The sequence below is a fragment of the Petromyzon marinus genome, chromosome 44, assembly GCF_048934315.1.
Source record: "Petromyzon marinus isolate PM22_M1 ecotype Great Lakes invasive population chromosome 44, UKy_Petmar_22M1.pri1.0, whole genome shotgun sequence".
NCBI lineage: Eukaryota > Metazoa > Chordata > Hyperoartia > Petromyzontiformes > Petromyzontidae > Petromyzon > Petromyzon marinus.
Window position 1 is genome coordinate 1,835,638 of NC_133710.1, and position 16,755 is coordinate 1,852,392.

The 16,755-nt window shown below is 48.3% G+C and overlaps 1 protein-coding gene across 7 annotated transcripts in view; it reads left to right on the plus strand.

Annotated features, from left to right (window-relative positions):
* Window positions 1-16,755, plus strand: part of LOC116951848 (protein strawberry notch homolog 1-like) — a 115,174-nt gene that overhangs the window by 26,229 nt on the left and 72,190 nt on the right. For all 7 annotated transcript variants that reach the window (XM_076073913.1, XM_032970637.2, XM_032970633.2 and 4 more), the window contains one exon: window positions 8,056-8,156. In XM_076073913.1, coding sequence (XP_075930028.1) covers window positions 8,056-8,156 — 101 coding nt within the window. The remainder of the gene's footprint in view (window positions 1-8,055; window positions 8,157-16,755) is intronic.

Genomic DNA, 16,755 nt, shown 5'->3' on the forward strand with positions numbered 1-16,755 from the left:
GATTGCAGAGTTTGGAGGGGAATTTGGTGCCGGCTCACCGCCTAGCTGCTGAACCGCTCGTAAGTGTTTTTTTTCGTGCCTTTGAGTCGTTCCTTCTCTTGGAGAGTGAGCGAATACGATGCGGGAGCATTGCAACTTGAGATTATTATTATTTTTATTTATCAGTCACTTTATTATTAATGTACGAGTGCGACAGACATACAACATACGTGGTCCAGCGGTAGCGCATCCGCCACTTGTTGCGCAGGTTCTCGGTTCAAATCCATTAGGCCACCCTGATTATTACTGCGCGCGTATAGACCGTAACCCTATGCGCCGGTCTGCCTCACGGCGAATGTAAAAAAATCCCCCTGGCGTCGTTCGCAAGGGTCGGCCGCTGCTTGCGCTGGCGTCATCGTCAACATTTGAAGAAAAATCGCCCCACAAATTACACGCTTGGGATTATCCCCCAGCAATTATCGCTCCCTCCTAAATTATTCATTATTATCGTGTCTTCTCGTCTGTGTCTCTGCCCGTCTTTCGGGCTTGTCGGTCTGCCCCGTTCGTCACTACCCGTTCGGTTTAATCCAAGAGATGTGAACGCGTTTGAATATTTAGTTTTAAACGTTTTTTTTTGGTGCCGATAAGCTTTTTTTTTCCTTCCTTGCCGGTTTAGCGTGAACGAAAAGGCTGTTCCTCTGATGTGTGTAGACGTTTCTCGCATGGGCAGCTGTCCAGATTGAGCAACTTGAAATTCACACAAAACATCCGTAATGTTCAATCACGTACAGGATTTAACAGGTGTAATACATTGCAGTCTTAAGGAAAGTTAACAAGGAAATATATCACCTTGCATAGATTCATGAAAATAATAAGGATTATAATGTTACAGCCGTTTATCAGTTCACTGGTCCAACAACTCCCATGCCATGCTGGTCATGGGAGTTGTTGGACCATACTTCAGCACGTTGGTCAGTGCTGGTTAACGAAGGGAGTGCTCTAGGACCTGTTCAGATATCGCATCTTTGCTGATGTTAGTCACGACTGGAAAACAAATTCAGATGTCATGGGGCAGGGGAGGTGGTGCCACCACCTCAGTGGCGAGATGTTGTCTGCGTCGCCTGGTATGCAGGAGGTCTTGGGTTTGATCCCAGACCCTGATGCCTGTATATTTAGAGTTTGCATGTTCTCCCCATGGTCCCCCGGTATTTACCCTCCACGTTTAGAGACATGGGTTGAGAGGCTGTAGTAAATTTTCACATGATAAGCCGCTTTGTTGAGCTATCATTTGTGGCCCAGGTTGCTTCTGAAAAGGAGCTTCACAGCTCAGTGGGGCCTTAGCTGGTAAAGTAAAAAAAGTTTAGTTTAGTTAAAAAAGTGCAGTGCGCTGTGACCACCCTACCACTGCTCCAGCCTAAGGCTCAGTTGTGATTAATACGAATGAATTTTAGAATTTTATAGAAAATATTCGTGACACAGTTCGGTGCTACTGTAATTTGAGCGCTCGACTCGCAAGGGTAGGATTCCGAGTTGAATTCCCGGTTGGCTTTAACCTCGACCAGTTCTGCTTCAGGCGTGGATAACTTGAAGTCTGCTTTGTGGGAAGTCGACAACAAACGATCGTCTTATGGTGGGACCGGCACCTGCCGTTGGAATGTGGAATTTCCGCCGCCACTGGCCGAGTGGTGCCGTATAAACATTTAATAAACAAACTAAAAACGTCGGGTTTTTTTAAATTTCCGTCGTGGTACTCTTTAGTCATTTGTGTGAAATGTAAAGCGGTGGACTGATGGAATGCAGCGCGAGCGATGCTCACTGCTGGCGTTGTGTTGGAGGGAGCCCCACAGGCGTTGTCGCGGGTACACACACCTCCTCCTTAAGGAGAAAACCACGTTGAGCAGGCGAGGCAGGAGGGGAACAAACATGAACCGAATCGCGTACACCGGCACAACCTGTTTCTCAAAGGGTCCGCCGGTAGTTCAATGGCGGCGGTGACGCGTGGCGGTTGTTTTGTTTTGGCTGAATGGGATTTTGATTGTGTTGTCGGGCTTTCTTTAAATGGACCGTTTCGTGGACAGTTTCGCGAACGAAGAACTGAAACGAAACTGTCCAAAATAAAAGGGCCCTGATAAGGCGGCGAAGGGACGGACTCCGACATAGTTCCAAGCGGTTTCAGAGTTTTACGGCGATGTACTTTGGACCCCTGACAAATCACATGGGATCTAGCTGCCGAGTAGTTAACCCTCCTCTCAAAGATTGATTTAACCAGAGCAATTGTCCGGGAATGGGTCTTAATCACAGCCCTAGTCATTGTCTTAACCATAGCTTTAATCATAGCCTTGTCTCTAACCGTAACCATATTTTTAACAATAGCACGAGCCTTACCATAGCCCTTACCTATAGCCCGAGTCTTAACCATAGCCATAACATTACCACAGCCCGATTCTTAACGAAACCCTTAAGTCAACTATAGCCATGGCTTCAACTGTAGCCATAACCTCAACCAACCGTAGAGCCCAAGTGTTAACTATCACACTATCCCAAACTGTAGCATTAATGCTAGCTAAAGCATTTAGTATAGACCTAGCCTTGAAGCCTTTTAACTGTAGCTGTTGACCAGCCTTAGCCATAACTATGGCTTTTGCTGCAGCTCTGCTCCATCGCCTTCATAATGATAGTGAAACAATTTATAGTCTGCTAATTTTCGCGAAATGGAAGACGATTTCCAGTGGCGACTCGGAGGCACAGGGCCAGACTCCGGGGTTCATCATACGCCCAACGAAACAAACAGATGGGCCTTGACCTGTCTCTTAACAATGGTGGTGGATTAATGTTGCTGTTGCATATGTGTCGTGGGATGCGATTCCAAATGATTGGAGCAGCCACAGAGAGAGACTGCGCTATGCAAAGACAATCTTTAGTTCGGGGGACAGTGAGCATGTTCACGGGTGAAGTCCTCGGTGTGTGGCGAGTTCACTGGGGCGTATGTGGCGGGCCTTGATAGCCTTGCCCACAACCACAATCGTGTCCACCACCCTACATATATTTGTATTTATTTATGTTTAATTTCTTACGTAGCCAACCGTGCTAATCAGACGTGTGGGGGAAGGACAACAAATAAAAAACAGCTCTAAAGAAACCAGTTTTCAATCTGGATGATTAAAAAGGGCATAGCTCCAATGGCTTTCTAATATCGCAAGGGAGAGCGTTCCAGACGGCCGCAGAAGCGCATCTGCAAGTGTGCGATGCATTGACCATCTTTGTTCGATGGTTAGCCAAAAGCCGCTGAGAGGACGACCAGAGTTTGCATGATGGTTTTTATGCTCCTTGACAAGAACAGCAAGGTATTGTGGTTCATTTGTTTAACAAAAATTGGCATATTCTGAGGTGCAAATAAAATGTTTAGTTTGTTGGCCCATGACAGCTGGATCGGAGCCGACATCCTCTAAGCTGAGTAGGCGAGAGCTGACCACTGGGTGACACAGCCTGCATCGAGCGCACACAATGATCGTGAAAATAATATCTTGGATGAACATGATTTATTGTGCTTGTTAACAAAAGGAGGAAGCCTGCATTTGTGTTTTTTTCTTAATCTAAACTAAGCCAATTTCTAAACACGACTCCTCCAACAATGAGACCTTTGTACCTTGGCCGATATCAAAATTGATCCTGAAAACAGCAGCTGCAAAAGGACACGTGAAGCCACCGTGCAAACGTTTGGCACAGTGGCACCAGTTAACGTGGTGTGTTCCGTGATCCTGAGTTTGATTCCCGGCCGCGGCTGACATCGGCGACGGCTGATTTCTGAACCAGGCCTAGGAGCCCCCCAACACATCTCGAACCGGCGCTGACCGCTGTGGTGAAGTATGGTCAAACAACTCCCAAATCCAACGTGGTGTGTGGAAGCCTTTATCCAGCAGTGGGTTGACAAAGGGCTATACATTAATTATTTTTTTATTGTATGTATGTTTGTCGAACTTCTTTTGCAGCCAAACCGTGCAAATCGGAGGTGCGGGAAATACTCGTAGGTAATTAGTTGGGAAATACTCAAAAGAGCTTTGATTCAAATTTTTCAAACAAAGTCCTTATGTGGTAGAGCATTAAACTCAGGATCTCAATGTTGCGAGCCCAAATCTCATACGATGGTCCATTTGTCACCCATCATCCATCTGTGGATGATGAAATACACACTTTCTGGTGAGGCTTCATTCAGTGGGAGGTCGCTCTATCTCCTCCGCTGTTCCCCCGCACCGCATCTCCCTTCTCCCCGAGCCACCCATGCCGTTCACTCCCTGCCTCTGTTCAAATTAATCCGACTTCCTCTGTTACTCTGCCCATGACTGTGCCTGTTTTGCGCTCATGTAATTTATAATAATAATTTACGAGAGCAAAACTATCGCTGACCCGCCCATGCTGGGACGTCTGTGAAAAAGAGCTTCATAGCTCATCGGATTCCTCGCCGTTTCTCTGCAGCATCTCGAGTTGCAGTTGCGTTTAGTTGCCGCATGAATTGCGGATTGTTTTGTGAGTGCGTTTTCTCCGCAAGTGTGCGGCGATTACAGCTCGTCGCAGTGCTCCGACTTCGTCGGAATGTTTAGCCAATTCCATATTGAGGATGTTTACATTTTGTGAAGGAGCCAGAGATGCTGCGGAAAACTCCTCTGCCCGAGGGGGGGGGGGGAGATAGCGCTCAACCATCCGTATGGTTGAGAGCCGGTCGTGGGGAGAGGCTCGGGTGAAAATTCCGCTGGGAGCGCTGACCCGGAACGTTGAGACACCCTGGGTTCAAACCTGGGTTTCGGCCACCTGCGATTTAAACCAGATTGTCCAGTGTAGGGAGTTGGATGGTCTCCACCTGGTCACCAATGAATGAGTGCACAACGTATCCTCATCGTCTTAAAACCTGGGTTTGTCATTTAATTTGGATAATTTCAGCCGTGAGGATTTAGCACGTGTGACTCCTGTGCGACAGGTGCTCTTCCCACCTTTTGTAATCGTTGAATCGACGAACCACACCTCCCTGGTTCGTCTCCTCCACAGCCTTGCATCACGCACTCTTATCATCTTGAACCGGTTCTAACTTTCTCCAGCTGAAAATCGCCAAAACCCTGAGCATTGCCAAAACTTTGGGTGGCAGGGTGGCATGGTTGGGTAACGCTCGTGGCTCGCAGCAAGAAGGGTCTGGGTTCAATATCTGGCTTTCCAGCCCCTTTTCTGCATTTCGTTTTTTAAGCTCCCCCCTTTCTCCATGCGTTCCTCCTCCCATCGCAAAAAAAAGTGTAACTAGTGTTGGCCAAAACATCCCAATTCTCAAAGATAACCTGCTAATTACATAAACCTTTCCCGTTCTGAGATGTCTGCAAGTTACACGGCGGATGTCCCGTTCACCGCTGAATCTCGGAACGAGCAAGTGGTTCAGCGTTAATTTGATTCAGATAGGCATCGCGCCGTTGTTTTTAAAGACGTGCTCACCACTGAGAACTGTAGCGACACGACCACACTTCGCCAGACGCCCTCCCGCGTGGCCTTTTACTTCTGATTTTGTTCCGACGATGAACAGATTTGTACGTCATTGGAATGGGAAAAGGGTTAATTGTGATTACACTAAGCAACATCTCACCCCTACTGTGAGAAACTGGAAGGAAGGCCTCCCCGATAAAGGCTCACGAGGTGAAAGTCCACGCGCAGCAATTGCTCCGAATGTGCTGCGTGTGGATAAGATGCTCGTGAAGTGACTTTGGTGTGGTCCTGTGATGCCCATCACAGGACACACTCGTTGCTCCGTTGAGCACCGTGACAGTTTCGCATGCCTCTTCCTTCGTGCCATCATGTGACATGGACGCCACGATGGCTAAACATCCAAAATATTCGTTTGCCAATCATTCAAATATAGGACCGCAGAGCATGGGTATTGTTACTGCCAGTTCTGGCGGCCCTTTCCACTCGGTCTGTGGTTTCCCGAGCTTCTGAATCATTCCCGAGAGTGAATGTAAACTTTGAGCGTTACAGATGATTTGAGTTAAAACCTCGTGGGAAGTAAAATTTAGAAATTACAGAAAAAAACTGTAAAAAAAAGGCCTGATAACCATTTGTGCAGCTCACAAGAATTAATGTTTTTTTTTCAATTGAATATTTACTTTCATTTATTCACATGTTTGAATGTTTAGAACATTTTTGGTGTGCATATAAATATAATATACACTGGCGAATAATAATCCTATGTCATTTTTCTCTCTGCTAGCGAAGGGCGATTTCTTAAAATGCGATCTCAATACGATTTGTTCAACCGAGACGACCGAGCGTCGTAGTCCATCGATTGTACACAATACAGCTTCATTGAGTCTTGGCACAGTTTTTCAGGAGGGTCCTGCATTGTATGTTGAACTGCTTGTGCACTTTACGTAGCCAACCGTGCCAATCGGGGGTGCATGGAAGGACAACAAACTGAACACAAAAAAGCAGTTCTAAAGTTTTCAATCGAAAATATCAGCCAAATGTTCCAAACGCACGTTTCTAAATGTGGAAGGGAAAAACCGGAGGACCCGGAGGAAAAACCCAACCGACCACGGGGAGATAGAGACATGCAAACTCCAAATGTACAGCAAGCGTCCGGGGCGGGATTGAACCCATGACCTCCTGCATACTGAGCGACGTAGCTAACATCTCCGAGCCACCGTTCGGCTCGACCAACCACCTTGTGACTTGTGTCCTGTCTCTTTGCGTTCGTGTGACCATAATTCACCCTATCTTATTTTTCATTTTTAGTGCTTTATCTCTAAAACAAAGCTCTACAACAAAGGTTAAAAACCAGTAACAAAACCATTATGTATGTAGTGTATATGTTTAACTTTTTTCGCACCCTACATTGCCTACTATGCTAATCGGAGGTGCATGGGAAGGCGAACGAACTAAACACGAAAAAGCAATTCCCAATAAATGAGTTTTCAAATAGATTTAAAAGTGCCTTGCTCCAGCAGTGGTTTCAGAAGAAAGAGCGTTCCAGATGGCTGCAGAAGCGCATCTGAAAGCGCGCGATTCGATAATTAGCCAAAAGCCGCTGCTGCTGCGAGGTTGACCGGAGTTTGCGCGATGATGGTTTTATGCTCCTTGACGAGATAGGCGAGGTATTATTATGGTTCATTTGCGGCAAGCACTTTGCACGTGTAATGAGTGCGACCTGACAATGTATTAATTTGGCAACCGGAAGCCAACGCAGCAGAGCTCGGCGAGTTCAGTTCTTGTTTGGTGTGCGGCCCACGCCATCATTAATAAAAACCTATACTGCTTGTGGGATGTCAACAGTGGTGGTTCTCAATATATAGAACTGCCCTCCTCTTGCCTTGGGAATGTGGAGTTTCCTTCCCTGGCTCAGGGCTGTGAACGGATGCAAGCGCTGCCCCCATCACTCAATTCATCTTTTAAGACAACATTTTTTTTCTTTACGAGCATAGCTCAACTCGGGCCCCATCGTCCCTCCGTGGTCATTAAATGTATTTTTTGGGGAGTTTATTGATGAAAAGCCTTATGAGCAGGCTGGCTCCCACCATCGCGGGAATGTCGTGTCCTCTGCTGACCCATGGTTGCCAGTGGAGATGAGCACTGCCCATTTTTCTGGATGATCAGGGGGGCATGGGAGCTTTGTTTGACTTGCCCAAAGTTTCTATTCGCACAGACGGTGTTGTGCTCGCCCACAAATACAAAGATCCCCCGTTTAGCTTTCAACAAACTCTAGGGGCAAGTGCTGTTAGCGAGCACCTATGAAGGCCGGCGGGGTGGGTTGCCAGCACCACGTCCGGTCGCCTTTGTCTCCCCAGTGGCTGTATTTACACATCGCACTAAGTACTAATTTCAGGCTGAGTCGATCTAGGGGGAGGCCCAGGACCGGTTCAGATAACTTTCATTCGTGTTGGCCGTGAGCGGAAATCGAAATTGGATCGCCGGATTCGTGGCGTGGCAACTGTTGCACTACCGCTCCCGCCCCCCCCACGCGCACAGCTACTTTTGTACCAAGTGTGATCTGAGTTGACCACGGTTCGTGCCTTCTTGCTGCTGCCGCTGCCGCCTGTGCTGTCACAGATCGTGTGGATACAGCAGACTGAGGAAGCAGCCGCATACCCCGTCTGCCAAGACTCGCAGGGCCTTTCACCAGGCATGCTGCCGCCATTCGCCATCAACAGGTAACGCCGGAAAAACGCAGCCGCCACAACGTCTTCTCGTGTCTTTCTATAGTGGGGCACCGTGGTTTCGAGATGTTAACTATTTCTCCGAGTATACAGGAGTTCGTAGGTTCGATCCCGACCCTGACGCCTGTATATTTAGAGTTTGCGTGTCTCTCCCCATGGTCGTGTGCATTTTTCTCCGGGTTGTCCCTCTACATTTAGAATCAACGTGCATTTAGAGTATTTGGCCGCTATGAATGTCCACGTGAGAAGCCACTTCATTGAGCTGTCATTTGTGACAGCCAGGTCGCTTCTAAAAAATAAATATATAGCTCGGTGGGCCTTAACCTGGTAAAATAAAAATAGTTTACAGTTTTCTTTGGTTCTTTCGGTAAAGTCACGTAGAATGAGAAAAAAATAATAAATTGATAAAATGAAATAACACAATAAAATTCTCACGACGTTTCGGCCACAACACAAGCGGCCTTCATCAGGTGAAGGGATGAGACTGTTTTATTCTCATTCTACGTGACTTTACCGAAAGAACCAAAGAAGATGAATCCTTGCAGTCACGAAAGCTTTAAATCGAAATTTAGTTTACAGTTGTATCATCATCATCTTCACCATCATCGGCCGTGATCAATCCACTGCTGGATGAAGGCCTCCTCCCCCGTTGAACGACGTACCGAGAGGAGGCTCGAGAAGGTCCCCAAGGGGCGAGGGTGGCAGTCCCGAAATGTCAAGCCTCTCAAATAGGGCCCTACATGAATAATAATAAAAAATAATTAACCAAACACTCAATGTAATTTCCCTGGTAAATATAAATAAAATACAAATTTCCGGGGACTCAAGGTGGGGGGCAGTTGGCCCCATAAATCGTCCACCCCTGCCCCCTGCGCATCTGCCACCGGACACAGCCATGGAGGGCTATCCCAATTGTATATTTTTTTTCCCTTTCCATCAAAAAATATATGAGCAGAAATTCCATTGGCAAACTGGGGAGTTCATTCAAACCGCATGCTCGGTCATTCACAAACGGTTCACTTAATGTTAAAAATGTGCCTTTCATTAGAATTATTTAGCACATTTTCTCTTTGAGCCAACCCTGCCGCCTATTCAATAAATTGCTACGCGGGTTAAAATAAATCGCGCTGCCCTTGGATCAATCACGCGCCGTTCCGACGAGTTTGACGGCGTTAGAACGAATCGTGGGCATTATACGAACGCTAACCCCTATTAAGAGTTACTTAAGTAAGTCCGTAGTTTTCATGAATGTACCATAGGATATCCTTATGTACATTTGGTGTCCCTCTGCACATTCTAATTTATGCGGACGAATGTGGTCACGTGCTGTGTACGTATGTTATACGTTGAACTTCCGCTCCGTACGGAGCCAACCGTGCTCATCGGAGGTGCGGAGGGGGAGGGGGGGAAGGGTATGGGAAGAGAGAGGGATGAGAATAAAGGATCGGAAATAAGGGGATAGAGAAGGAAAAAGAAGAGAGATATGGGAACAAAGTGTCAGGAGGGATGAGAATCGGGAGGAAGAGGAGCGAAAAAAAGGCCCCGAAGCTGCTGGATGGAGGAGCGGCGTTTGTTTTCACAGTGGGCGGAGAGAAGGGTGGGGGGGGGAAGTAGGGGTGGCCATGCAGAAGTCACACGTGATTTACAGAAGGCTTGAGCTGATTTAGAGAGAGAGACCTATGGATGAGAGGGGAGGGATTGAGAGTGGGGTGGTCACGTGATTTACAGGAGGCTTGAGCTGATTTAGAGAGAGAGAGACCTATGGAGGAGAGGGATTGAGAGTGGGGTGGTCACACAGAAGTCACACGTGATTTACAGAAGGCTTGAGCTGATTTAGAGAGAGAGAGACCTATGGATGAGAGGAGAGGGATTGAGAGTGGGGTGGTCACAAAGAAGTCACGCGTGATTTACGGGAGGCTTGAACAACCGGCATTCGGGCTCACCACGTGCTTTTTCGGAGCTGCCGTTACCGCGCGTTGTTCGCCACGATGTCCGACGTTTCGTTCCACCTGCTGGGAGCTGCACACCCGCCTCCTCCTCCTCCAGGTGTGACATTCACTTCGCTAAATAAGGTCCCAGTGTGTGGAGCGAAACGTTGCATGTAATGCCGAATCATAAACGGCACGGCCCCGAACACTTGGAAGAGCTACGCAGTGCGACCGCAAAACTGTAACGCAATGGCCGTGTAAATTCTTTCCACGATTACGGATGGTGGGAGGAGCGGTGGTGTTTAGGGCGTGTGAGTAAGGCCCGGTCACTGCTTTCCAGGGTTTAGACACAAAATCTGCCGCCAGGTGTAATAAAGACAAAGCTGCCCCAAGTCCTTTGAGGCTATATGGGGGAAGTGCTGTTTGCGAGTAACACCTGTGAAGGACCGGCACTGCACATGATGTGGTGTCGGCAGCACCGTGCCCAACTGCCATTGTCTCCCCTGGTGCCGATGCTCACCAGGTACTCACTCAAGGCCGAGTAGACCTAGCGGAGGTTCACGGCAAGGTCTCATGGCACTTGCCGCTGAAGCCGGCTTCTGAGACCCAGCTTGGTGTCATGGTTAGTCGGCCTCCAAATTGACCACGTTGTCCATTGGAAACAGTCGAATTGATAACGAAAAGCAACAAATCACTGCGCCTCGTGGAGAATTTTCAGTTCGTTCGCATTACCCGCCGTGACGTGGATCAGAGGTGCGCATGGTGGACAGGACGAGAGGGAAAGCATGACAGATTGTACATGTTATTTTGAACGTTGAGAAGGACTGTGTCGCTAGAAGGAATGGTAACCGATGGGCGGGACCGGTAACGTTGGCAGCCTTTGGAGGGGTCGTCGCCAGGAGCATGCCCACCGTGAACTTAGAGTGATGGATTGTGGCATGACGGGACCAACCATCAGATGCGAAGGCCCTCATCCAGCAGTGGATAGAGCAACGTGGCGACGGTGAAGGTGAATGCATGCTAATACGTCCAAACGTAGATCGTGCACAAGAACGCGAACATACGTGCGGAGTCACGTACACACACACACATCTCAATATGCGTAAATGAAATGCAGCCACACGCATCCACGTATGTACGCGTAGTCATGCGCGTTATATAGACACAGTAACGCATTCCATAGAGTACACACAGATGATCTTGACTGAGTGACCGACGTAAATCTGACTTTGTTCGAGAATGGCTACAAACATGAATTTTGGCACAATTATCATTGAGTCTATGCTTACAAATAAACATCTGAAAAACGTAATTTTCATATTTTGTTCCAAGTAAATTATCGCTCGGACACCAATTTGTTTTTCACCAATCGCGCACAAGGTGATGCTGAAACTCGACGGTACTGTACTCCCAATCTCACGTTAAACACGAATAATAACACAGCCTACGTCAACGGTGCATCAAGTAATTTTTTTTCTGTGGAGTTCGATGCACAAGCAGATGGAGAGTGGGCAGAGTTCACGACAGGCTACAAACTCTTAATCTTTGCAAACGTAATCAAACAACAACAACCGCCGTTCGCCACTAAGTGGCGGTGACGTCACCACGACGCTTGTGCCAGGTTTTGTGCACCTTGAGGCCACGTGAAGTGTCGAACGCCCGCTGGCAGGAGGTCACGGGGCAGACCCAGGTGCCACGGGTCGACTGACAAATGTACACACGAACGCATATGAATACTGAAATTACAAATTGACGAATGCAGTGCTTAGATAACAGAATCAAAGTGTCTTTATTTAGACTGCAGGGGGAATCCATGGAGCTTTGAAGCTATTTTTCACACAAAGTCCAGTAGGGGCACGTGGTCTGAAAGTTACAACGATTGTGATGAAATGTGTTGAGCCTCGTGAGCTCAACTAACCACAGGTGAGGGCGTGGTGTGGCCACCACCGCACCCAGTCACGCCACACATTCTGACACAGACAGCTCCCCAATGGAGCCTTGAAACATCGTGTTGGGGCAAGGGCTCTCTGTGAGCACCTCATGAAGGGTGGCACGGCTTTGGAAAGGGGGTGGCTGGCCAGCACCAAGCCCGGCCGCCTTTGTCTCCCCAGTGCTGATGTTTACCCACTGTATCGGGTACTCATTATTTAAGTCCGAGTCGACCTAGGGGGGGGCCCAGGGGCGGTTAAAATAATTGCCACTTTTATTGGTCGCGAACGGGAATCGAACTCGGGTCGCCGGGTTCGTAACGCAGTGCACGCACGCTCGCACTCGCGCAAAACCAGCGTGCACGCATTTATATGTCTACACATGCACGGACACAAACACCACCATACACACTTCCATGATTATTTAATTGCCTGGTTGTATATCCCCTGCTGAATGAAGGCCTCCCAACACAGTGTACACACACAGACGTACACACAACACAAACACACACTTAGCACCTCGAAACACAAGCCGCGCAGACGATAAACATCCACACATATGCGAACATTCTTCACATGCCAACACACAAGTGTGCACACATGCAAAAACAAAGACCCCTGTGTAGCCTACACAGACTGCTTGGGCAAGTGCTGTTCACGAGTACCAATTTAGGTTAGCACATTTACACGACGGTGTGGGTTTGTTAACACAATGCCCGGCCGCCTTTGTCTCCCCCGTGCTGATGTTTACCCACTGGACCAGGTTACTCATTTAGGGCTAAGTTGGCCTAGAGGAGGCTCCAGAACCAGTTATGATATCGCTCACCACTTCCGTATATGTACATAGGCAAAGACAAAGATACCCCCCTATATATAGCCTTAACAGTCTATTGGCGCAAGTGCTGTTTGCGAGCACCTATGAAGGCCAACACGGCACACGAGGAGGTGGGTGGCCAACACCATGTTCCAAGCTGCCATGGGCTCCCCAGTGCTGATGGTAAAGACCGCCCTAGGTACTTATTTAAAGCCAAGTAAGCCAAGGGGAGGTTGAGCTGTTCAAATGTTCCCAGTGAGCGGGAATCGAACTCGGTTCGCCGGGTTTGCGGCGCAGTCCGCTTGCCACTTCACTGCCGCTCCCCCACAATCCCGAATAAACGCACATAATGGCACCTGCTGACATGAATACAAACCTATCTGGTCTAAATCTATCGTAGAGCAAGATCCGTCGGAACGTCTTGTTTCATCGCGGATTCCGGCCTAAATTCGCATGGTGGTGGTGGTGACGCACGCTCCCCTTTTGCCCCCGCCGAGAGAGTTGTGTCTCCTGCCCTGCCACGCTTATTTGCATGTGCAGGTTTTGCTCTTGCCGTGACAAGTTTGCTTTCATTTCCACTTTTGCGCTGACGTCGATCGTCGTCGTTGGACTCTGCGATGCGGGGTGGTGGTGGTGGTGGAGGGGGGGGGGGGAGCGGGGAGTTTAATTTGGCCCCGCAAACTCATTGCTGTCCGCGGCTACTTCCTCATGCAGGTAAGCGCGCTCGCGAGTCTCTGAACCGCTCTCCTCGTTGAAAACTTCACGAATTGACTCGGCTCTGACCATGTGGGTTGTTAGTAGGTCTGCTGCGTCTTTTAGCGTTGATGAAATACAAGGCATGTTAATGGACGAGATCTGGATTGAAAGCTCATTTCTTTAGAGCTGCCGTTTGCGTTTAGTCTGTTGGCCCTCCCGCCCCGCACCGCTGATTATCACCGTTGGCTACGCACTGTGCGAAAGAAGTTCCAACATACGTACACACTTGTAGGTAAGGTGGAGTTTTGTTTAACGTGTGGCAGCGGACTGCATGGCGTTCTTCAAGTGGGGGTTTGGCTTTGTGTGTCTGTGTCGTTGTCGAGTGTCACCCTCTCTCTCAGTTGTCGTTTTTTTTTCTTCCCCCCCCCCCATCCTCTGGGTATTATTCTACACCTCCGATTTAGTACGGTTGGATACGTACGGTGCGACAGAAATTCCGCGTACGTACATATTCTGCTCTCATCCCGTGTTCACAAAATACTGCCGGACGGGAATTGGCCGAACGTTGCACAAATGCAGCGAGAAACCTCGTGAAGGAAAAAGCGACTTTCGGGGTCTCGGTGTTCTATTCCTGCGTGCTCGGCGCGATCCGTTTACAGACACCCCACTCATTTCTAACACTCCCCCCTGACGTTTTTTTGTCTCTTTCTATCCCTTCCCAAACTGCCGATTTGTGACGACTCTGAAAGTGAGTGACAGCTCCGTCTCTTCCGGAGGGAGGGCGAGAGAGAGAGAGAGAGGGGGGGGTACTGTTAAAAGCTTGAATGCGGTCATTGAGGTTGGTGGTAGATGTGTGTAAAGGCTTTTAAGAAAAAGTATTTTTGTTCTGTAATGTTAATGAGGGGAGGGGGGGTGGGCAGGCTTTTCTATTACTGTACGTCCTCCGATGAGCACGGTTGGCTACGTACGTCGCGAAAGAAGTCGGCGTGCGTACGTACTCTTACATTGCTGCGGCATTGGGGTGAAGCGTCGAATGAAGTTGGTCCAACTCGACGTGCGCCGAACCCGGCGACCCCGAGTTCAATTGACGGCCACGGTTGGCGTGCGCGGCGAGTGATGGTGGGAAGCGGTGGCTGCCCTCCTCGCGCCCTGCTCACTTCATCGAGCCGCACTGACGGCGAGCGGTGGCGGAGTCTCGGCCCAACAAAACCTCCACGATCAACGCGGCCTAGGTTGGACCTTTCGTCCAGCAGTGGATTGACAAAGGGCTGTACGTTGTTATTAATTATTGCGTCTTAGTCCTGCGCTGTAGTACAACATTTTGAACAAGTAATGTTGGTGACAGTGCGTTGGCAGTGGTGCGTAAGAGCGTGTACTGTTATTTCGGGTGTGCGACGCGAGCGATGCGAGCGAAATGAAAGCGATGCGGCGTTGGGTTTTTGTGCGTTCTGTATCCTGAGAGTACGGTACTCTTACAGTGCACAGCTGCGCGCACACTGCGGTTAAACAGCCCCTCTGGCTCTGCAGCCCCGGTCGCGTCTGTCTGCGGTAACAGATAAAAGTGCAGCCCTGCAATTACTTGCTCACACCGCAGCGCGCGGGATGGTCCTCCGCTGTAGAGAGATTTATCTAGGGAGCCCCCTCTAAGAAGGTACGTGGCCTTCTCTTGCACGCTGGACAGACTTATTAGATGAAGTGGTCGTAGCCACGCTTCGTGCCGTTCGATTTGTTCATGCAACAGTGTTGCAACTGCTGATGCTGAGAGATCGGCACTCGGGGAAAGGGAGCTTCATCACTCATTTAAGATAAAATCTGCGATCGAGGATGTTCAGTTGGTTTTACTATATATAAATAGTGATCTTGACTTAAAACTTTCGTGACTGCAGGAATTAATATTCTTGGGTCTTTCGGTAAAGTCACGCAGATAGGTTCTTTGAACTTTACCGAAAGACCCAATAATATATAAATAGTGATTTAAAGCTTTCGTGACTGCAAGGATTCATCTTATTTGGTTCTTTAGGTAAAGTCACGTAGAATGAGAATAAAATAATAAATCGATAAAATAACATAACAATAAAATAGCAATGTATTATTTTATTCTCATTCTACGTGACTTTACCGAAAGAACCAAAGAAGATAAAAATAGTGATTAGATAAATCTCATTTAAAGCTTAAATAGATGAAAGTGCAGACCTGCAGTTACTTGGCTCGTTTCGCCACTGACGAAAGGGTCAAGAACTTCCTGCAGAAGAGCTCGACATCTTGGAGGAGGAGGAGAAGAAGCACCCACAATTTTCCCCACTGCATGCGACCTGCCGGTTGACTCGCCGACTTTGATCCATTTAGTCTGTTGGGTGGACAGAGGCGGTGTGATGGAGGATTTCAGAACCTTGCACCGTTGTTTCGGTTGCCACGCCGGGAGATGTACGTGTGCATGGTGAAGTTGTTTAGCACCGTACGTAGCCGACCGTGCTGATCGAGGTGTCGGAGGAGGACAACAAACTAAACACAAAAAGCAACTCTTAAATAAATTCGTTTTCAATCTACATTTAAAGGTGCATAGCTCTGGTGGCTTCTTAATATCCGAAGAAAGAGCGTTCCAGACGGCCGCAGATGGAATTGAACCGGCGACCTCTGGATTTTCATTGTCCAGTGTGCGCTGCCAACCGTTACACCCGACTGTAGTCATTGATCAAAAACGACTTAATTCATATTGTGTTAAAATAAGATCTGTAAATGACGAGAAACCACATCGCATGTTGCTGGCGTGAAAACACGTATAGATTTTATGGCACATGGAGACGTGCATTGCATGTGTAAAAGTCCTCGGCCTCATGCTGCGTTTTCTCGTCGTACACAGATTTGAATGATCGTTGCCTTGAGGCAAGTGCTAATGGGGTGGGGGGTCCCCATTGCGTTAAGGTTAGAGCCCTATCCACATACGCGGCTCCCAGAGGTATATGCCAGCAGCTAACATTGACGACTGTACTGTACTGATGAGTCCTAAATGAGGACGAATCTGATGCTTAGTCGCTCCTTTGTTTCATCGTTGCCTGTCCGTACTCGAAATGACAGAATAACTACACACGTGCAGCTCTTCAGAGTTGGTGGTCTGGATAAGGCCGATAGCTTTTTTGTACATGCATTGCACACGGTTGTGAGTTGTAAAATTTATTTGTTTATTTGTGTGCTATAGTATTAGCGGCAATTGTTTGAAGTCCTGTCTG